The sequence below is a fragment of the Doryrhamphus excisus genome, chromosome 2, assembly GCF_030265055.1.
Source record: "Doryrhamphus excisus isolate RoL2022-K1 chromosome 2, RoL_Dexc_1.0, whole genome shotgun sequence".
Lineage (NCBI taxonomy): Eukaryota > Metazoa > Chordata > Actinopteri > Syngnathiformes > Syngnathidae > Doryrhamphus > Doryrhamphus excisus.
In genome coordinates, this window is record NC_080467.1 from 26058433 (window position 1) to 26066507 (window position 8075).

The 8075-nt window shown below is 42.0% G+C and overlaps 1 protein-coding gene and 1 long non-coding RNA gene across 2 annotated transcripts in view; one reads left to right on the forward strand and one right to left on the reverse strand.

The window, feature by feature from the left end:
* Nucleotides 1-8075, forward strand: part of LOC131107832 (uncharacterized) — a 188049-nt gene that overhangs the window by 20421 nt on the left and 159553 nt on the right. The window lies entirely within an intron of this gene.
* Nucleotides 58-6114, reverse strand: lrit3a (info leucine-rich repeat, immunoglobulin-like and transmembrane domains 3a). The gene is made up of 4 exons (XM_058058132.1): nt 5809-6114; nt 3526-3992; nt 2126-2431; nt 58-2048 (listed from the first exon to the last, which is right to left on the reverse strand). The coding sequence occupies exons 1-4, from the start codon at nt 5922-5924 to the stop codon at nt 1015-1017; spliced, it is 1923 nt and encodes a 640-aa protein (XP_057914115.1). The 5' UTR covers nt 5925-6114; the 3' UTR covers nt 58-1014.

Sequence of the window (8075 nt, forward strand, 5' to 3'; positions counted from 1 at the left end):
CAACGCATGTGGACAAGATATTTGAATATTCCTTTCCATGTATACCATTGTTTTCGGAAAAGTCATTCCGAAAGAGTCCATTCAGAAAGAGGAAAAACCCCTCATGTAAACGTGGATAGTGTCTTAGTTCAATCCAATTGAAGATTCTTGCTGATACCAAGTCATGATTTGGTATCGTTAAAGAAGGTGTAGTGCATCCATTATAAATTATAAATCCATTATAAATTTCAGGAATATTTATGTTTATTAAAACAAATGTACACATCATTTTTGAAATACATATAAACATGAAAATATACATACTGGCAATTATTCAATTTCACACTGATAGACCGTATTGGTCGTGTAAGGCATTCTTGGATCAACAAAGATGTGGTTGATTTGTGATGGGAAGTGGATATTCTATGTTGCTAACATCTGAAATAACTTTTAAAAGTTGAATTTTGGCATCAATTCTAATGAAATAAATCCACCATAAGCAACTGGCAGTTTCTTTGCCTAGATTACAAAATTCCAAGGAAGGTGCTGGCATCTATCATTTCACTCAATGTAAGGCTCCCAAATTGATAAGGACAGGAATGTCATTCACTGGAATGTCCAGATCGGATGTATTTACGGTTATCGACATACTTAACCAGACCAGGGTTCAATTCCACCCTCGGCCATCTCTGTGTGGAGTTTGCATGTTCTCCCCGTGCATGCGTGGGTTTTCTCCGGGTACTCCGGTTTCCTCCCACATTGCAAAAACATGCTAGGTTAATTGTCCACTCCAAATTGTCCATAGGTATGAATGTGAGTGTGAATGGTTGTTTGTCTATACATGCCCTGTGATTGGCTGGCGACCAGTCCAGAGTGTACCCTGCCTGTCGCCCCAAGACAGCTGGGATAGGCTCCAGCACCCCCACGACCCTCGTGAGGAAAAGCGGTAGAAAATGAATGAATGAATGAATGACATGGTTATTCAAAGGCATAGTGTCATAACATATAATGTCTTTGGATCTTGTCATTCCGCCATCAGCAAAGATACTCGGATCTGGAGCTGTCACTCTTGTAGGTCATCTGGGAATCTATACTGGACCTGGAGCACAAGAGCATTCTCTCCGATTCATGTGTCGGCCTCCTCGCCCAAAGCTCTGTAGGATGGGAGTTCATAGTTCTTTGCTTCATTGTGATGGTCTCAAACTTGACATAGCTCTCCTTCTCGAGCTCCTCCTCATCCTGAGCTGCTTCGCTTCCTTTGCAGTAGAGTGCGAGGATCTTGTAGAGCAACAGCACAATAAGAGGTAACGCCAGCACGCAGGCAATGCTGCTGATGATGATAAAAAACTGATTCTGTCCACCGTCTGCAAGTGTGGAGAAGTTAATGCAAGGATCCTTTCCTGCAGCACTACCCTTTGCTACCAGGCAGACAGAGTATCTTATGCCGGGTGAGAGTTCCTCAAGGAGGATTTTACCACTGCCTGCATTTGTCTCTACTGTTCTTTTAAAGTCATCTTCACCATCTTCTCCATAAGGTGAATATACGACTGTGAGGGGAGAGTTCTTTGGTAAGCCCTGTGCTGTCCATAGAAGAACTGCACTGTCAGATGTTTCCTCCACAATCTCGAGATCTTTGATGGACTTTGACGCATTGCTTTTCTTGTTCTCTTCATCTGAAGGAAACTTTTGTCCACCATTTCCTTGCTTAATTTTCGCAGGTTTGAGCGAACCTTTTTGGACATCGTTGCCTGGAGTAGTTTTTGTCTTTGCAGGGATAGCGACCATTGTTGTCTGTCTCCTGGAAAGGACCATGGATATGGTCGAGGTTAAGACGGCCCGGGCTGTTCCGGAATCATATGTCAAGTCTTGGTCGGGGACTCCTGTCCCGGTGATGGGCTTTGGTGGAGAGACGGTGGTACTCATGCTGCCGGCTACTGAGAGGGAGATTGTGGCTTCGACTGTGCCTGCGTCATTCTTAGCCTTGCAGCTGTAGTTCCCGGCGTCTTTGTGCAATATTCCGTGCAAGCTCATGATGGACCATCGAATGCCATCCCCTGGAGACTCCTGTACTGTAGAGTTTAAGCAAGAGAACCCAAGTCAAAAACTGCTTCATATCAAGTTTTTGTTAAAACCAGAAGCTTCATACCCGTGTTGTTGACAAGTGACCCATCCGCCCTCGCCCAGTACAGAGTTGGTGTTGGATACCCAGTGGCGTCACATCGCAGGAGAACATTACTACCCAGCGAAGACGTAATCTTCGTTGCTGAAGTCATGACTGATGGTGTTACACAATTGTCAAGTTCTGCACGTTGGAAAAGAACACCGGCCAGATTCTCTGGTCCACTGCAGGTCAGGAACAGGTCCATGAGAACCACGGGTGTCACCGCCATTTTGGATATCTCGATCAACTTTGAGATCTTACAGTCGCAGAACCAGGGGTTGTCCTGGAGGCCTGTTGATATAAGTATTAGAGACTTTTATTATTCCTTACTTTGTCTTTATTGTTATTTTCTAGCATCATAGAATAGGACTTTAATTGTCCATGTCGGTGAGGCTACCATATTGAGCACACAAGCTGCGAGCACCTGTTACACACAATAAGTGAGCACATGTACCGGTGCATATGAAATCCGTTTAACCAGATTAGTTTGTCCTAACGGTGTCAGCGCATGTAATCTGCCCGTGGCCTTTATTCACTTTGTGGCGACTCACCAGCCACATCAATAGATTACCGTGTTGGGACGGTGTATACATGTAAAGGAAAAAAAAATCGGACTCCGTGTGGCTGCTGTGGTTGAAGGTGGGCAGGTTTTGTTTTGTTTACCTCACACACTAATCTTGTGTCTTCTTGACGTACACAAGAACACACCTGCTGTGTTTCCTTTACATAAGCTATCTTGGCCTCACACAGTCTATTAAGTACACCTGACTCTCCACCTGGACTGGAGCAAACCGAAAAACCATTGGCAGTAACAACACTCAGAGGCCCCACTCCATTTTCTGTTGACAACTGTCCTTTTGCACCACATAATAGTGAAACTGTTCTTATCTGGGCATGCCTCTGCCTTTATAGGATAAATTCTTTTGGATCCTGTAAATCGGACCGGAGCTGTCTCAGGATGCATGTAAGAGATGATATTGTTTACTGATTCTAATAAAAATGCAAACACATGTGAATTACAATGCAGTGCTTGCTTGACTCTGAGCTTCATAAATACGTATATGAATATTCAAGATATGCCCAAAGCATTGTTACGATGTTATTTTTACACAAATGCTGATCCTTGGTATGGCTCAACAAGAAATGAAGCATACATTGTTTTATTGCCCCATTAATTAGAGTAAGAAATTAACTGTGGACAATGTGGTGCTGCTTAGAATAATCTAATTTGATTGTGTCTTGGCCCTTGCAGGTTTGGGTAATTAGGAACCAATTTGGCTAGATTAGGAGGTGTGATGGAAGGAACTTGCTGATGTAATTATGAGTGACCTGTGTTGGTCGTGCCATCTTCTAAAACCCAGCGAGACACGTTCTTTGCTACTTACCCAGCACTACCTTCTGGGAGGCATTGGATGTCACTGGCTCGCCATTGAACGGCGGCCAAATATCCATAAGGTCGGAAGGCAGGGTGGCTAGCTTGTTGCTGGATAGATCCAAGTATGTGATCTTAACAAGGTAGGGGATGGCCTCAGTGGGGATGCTGGTGAGTCTGTTGTTGTGAAGGTCCAGGGTCCTCAGCATGGGCATCTCTTTGAGAGACTCCCATGGGAAGACAGAGATCATGTTGCCATCCAGCCTCAGCTCGTGGAGCACTTTGAGGTTGTAGAAACTTCCAGTATCCACCGAGGTGATGGAATTGTAAGTAATCCACAGGTAGCATAGCTCCACCAGGTAATAAAACGCTTCTGTCGGAACCCGGCGGATTACGGTTTTCTCAATCCGAAGCTTGACTGTGTCCACCGGAACATTAACAGGGATGTCTGACATGTCTGGGTCATTGCAGAGCACAGACCTGTTAAGACAGTAAGAAGTACGTAAACAGCATGCTTATCACACAGGTGTGACTTAGATTGGCCCCAATAAAAGGTCACTCCAAAGTGTGCAGTTCCCAATACACTTAAACTGCACATTTTGTCAAAATGCTGATGAGATTGCACAAGTGAGTAATGCTATTGGAAATTGCACATTTTGGATAGCCTTTTATTGTGCCCAACCTAAGAATGATATGATGTCTAAGATGCTGATTAAATGGCATTATTGCGCAGGTGGGCCTAACTTGGGCCACAATAAAAGGCTACTTCAAAATGTGATGTTCCCAATACAGTTAAACTGCACATTTGTCAAAAAATGCTGATGAGATTTCCCACGTGAGCCTTAGGTTGGCCACAATAAAAGGTCATTCCAAGATGTGCAGGTGAATGCTATTGGAAACTGCACATTTTGGAATAGCCTTTTATTATGGGCAACCTAAGGAACACCTTTGCAATAATTCTGCTTTCAAATGATGTCTAAGATACTGATTAAATGTCATTATTGCGCAGGTGGTCCAAAGTTGGCTACAATAAAAGGCTACTCCAAAATGTGCTGTTCCCAATACAGTTAAACTGCACATTTTGTCAAAATGCTGATGCGATTGCACAAGTGAGCCTGAGGTTAGCCACAATAAAAGGCCACTCCAATGTGCATGTTAATACTATTGGGAACGGCACATTTTGGAATAGCCTTTTATTGTGGCCAACCTAAGGAACATCTGTGCAATAATTATGCTTTCAAATTATGTCCAAGATGCTGATTAAATGGCATTATTGCACAGGTGGGCCCAAGTTGGGCCACAATAAAAGGCTACTCCAAAATGTGCAGTTCCCAATACAGTTCAACTGCACATTTTGTCAAAATGCTGATGCGATTGCACAAGTGAGCCTTAGGTTGGCCACAATAAAAGGTCACCACAAGATGTGCAGGTTAATGCTATTTCAAATTGCACATTTTGGAATAGCCTTTTATTGTGGCCAACCTAAGGAACATCTGTGCAATAATTATGCTTTCAAATGATGTCTAAGATGCTGATTAAATGGCATTATTGCGCAGGTGGGCCACAGTAAAAGGCTACTCCAAAATGTGCAGTTCCCAATACAGTTAAACTGCACATTTGTCAAAAATGCTTTTTTTATGCTTTCAAATGATGTCTAAGATGCTGATTAAATGGCATTATTGCGCAGGTGGGCCCAAGTTAGGCCACAATAAAAGGCTACTCCAAAATGTGCAGTTTCCGATCCAATTAAAACTGCGCATTGGAGTGGTCACACCAAAAAGCACGGTCTCTAATCAGCATCTTGACATGCCACATCTGTGATTTGGAAGAATTATAAATTATGAATGCTCACAAACACATGAATATTTGAGACCAGCCTGTTTTACATCAAAAACAAAAGTTTTGCATATGTATTTTTGTAGTGTGGTGTTGTATCTCTTTTTAGTGTTGGACCTGTTAGACATACTCTAATTTCCTCTCAGCCTAACCTAACAATACAGCGGGACAGACGCTGACATCAGTGATAATTAGATCTCCTACACGGATTAATGGGATGTTACCATGAGTGTGAACACACATTATCCCAGTACACGGAAGTAGAACTGTGTATTTTAATCACAACACTGATTAATTTCTTTTGGTAGAGACTGTTGAATTTTCTGTGATGGTCCAACAATTTGTATTTCATTTGGCCATTCAAATTGAGCCTCAGTTCTGTTACAAGCCAATGAAAGCCTGCCTTGATAATCTATGTTAAAAAAAAAAAAAGTGCTTTTTTTTTTTTTTGCATAGTTACCTGGTCCCGGCTCCATCGGTACGTCCATGGAAGACACAAGTGCATTGGGCTGGACAGAAGGGATGAGCCATATTAAGGCAGCATAACAACACCAAAACATGCAGGACTTGACGCATGATTTCACAAAAACGACCCCAAACAGTCACATTGAGGAGAGATCAGGGAAAAGGACATCAGGATTCATTAAAAGCTTGAAGAATTCCTCCCAAAAAACAAATGGAGAATAAAGAAAAGAACTTTCAAAGTCCATAAGCGGCGGCAGGCTGACGGTCGACTTACAGTACAGGTCACCTGTGAGATACTAATCACTGCCCCTCCCATCTTCGGAAAGATTACCAGAGGATTTCTTTGGGTTGTAAGGGTCACGCAAGCTGTGGCGCAGGTCATTTAAACATGGCGCTAATCAGCCGCTTGCAGAAAGGGTTCCCCCTCGTGATCAGACCAGATCCTCGCTAAGGATTCTACCTTTGCAGCATCACTGAAGTGTGCTGTGTTGTTATGCACTGATCTCTACATCAACTCTATGGATGTTGCTCCAGTCGCCACACAGGGAACTACATAGGTAGTCAACAAGGGTTGTGGTTTCTCCAACTCAGGAAAACCGAGCCCCCTGGTGTTTTGGTTGAGAATTGCATGTCACACACTTAGCCAAAAATCAACCTTGAGGTTTTGACATTGCTCCCAAATAAATAAATTGGAAACTAACTAGTTAGCTCGATAGTTTGCTACAGTATTGTTAAAGGATAATATAACCTAACTGTATAAACAATGAAAATGTACTACAGATGTAATACTACGTCTGTGTGTCAGGTGCTTATGAGCGATTTGTCTGGCAGCAGAGTGCAAAGTGTAATTTTGGATGTGATTTATGGCCTGACAGGGCGGATCTGGGGCCAAAGTCTTGATAAATGATCATTGGAATGGACAGCATTTTATTTTTTTTGCATATAATTGGAGTTAAAGCCATGCCATAAAGCTTAGAATAGCAATGGTCTATTGGAAGTCGATCAAACATAAAACAACAAACTGCATTTTGTATAAAAAATATCATAATTACATTTTATTTTGTCTATATATTAATGATGGCTACTCTGTACTGTTTATAATTATTGCAGATTGCATTACGCCATTATATTAAATCAGCTCTTAATGTATTTATTTAGTTTGTTTTCCAACATTTATTTCCAATTTAGGAGGTAGTAGTGCCATCCAGTGGTTCAAGGCCGTTGCTCTTCCTCATTGAATATGGTCTTCCTTAGAGACCCTCCCCAATGCAGCACCCTAGGCCAGATTTTATATGGCACCTCCCTGCATCGGCAAGTTAAGTATCAGTAATATTAGTAAACTATAAATACAGCAATCATCAAATATCAAGCAATTTAAATAACCATAACGTTTGCACAGTAACTGTATACAAAAATAAATAACTCTGCAAAAGCATAAAATACCTATACACAGTTACAGTCATCTGTCATGACTGTAATTTCGTCATTTTTGCTGCACTCTCACGTTTTTCAATATATATTGATTTTTGACAGTGAACAAATATACAAATTCAGGCATTCAGAAGATGTCGTATTCTACACTGATCAATAATATTACTTTATTGACACAATATCAACCGCAGGAAATCCTTCACTATAAGTAAACTTGTGATTCTGTAGTATGTCTTAATTTATGTCCTATTTACTCTTATTATGTTTACTATATTGGTGAATATGAGCGACTGTGGGGGTGTTATTCCATGTCTTATAATGTTAAAACTCCTATTTAGAAGGTAGTAAACATATTTTTAATGCTTTAACTACGAAAATATTACATTTATAAGTAAATAATCCTAAAAAAAAAATCACTTATCATGGTTGGTTCTGACCCTCGGCCATCTCTGTGTGGAGTTTGCATGTTCTCCCCGTGCATGCGTGGGTTTTCTCTGGGTACTCCGGTTTCCTCCCACATTCCAAAAAAATTGTCCATAGGTATGAATGTGAGTGTGAATGGTTGTTTGTCTATATGTGCCCTGTGATTGGCTGGCCACCCGTCCAGGGTGTACCCCGCCTCTCGCCCGAAGACAGCTGGGATAGGCTCCAGCACCCTCGTGAGGATAAATGGTAGAAAGTCTCCTCCCATGCCATGTGGAAGTGGTTAGTTATTGGCCTCTTAAGTTTTGAAGAAGGCTGCACGGAGGGTGAGTGGTTAGCGCGCAGGCCTCACAGCTAGGAGACCAGAGTTCAATTCCACCCTCGGCCATCTATGTGTGGAATTTGCAT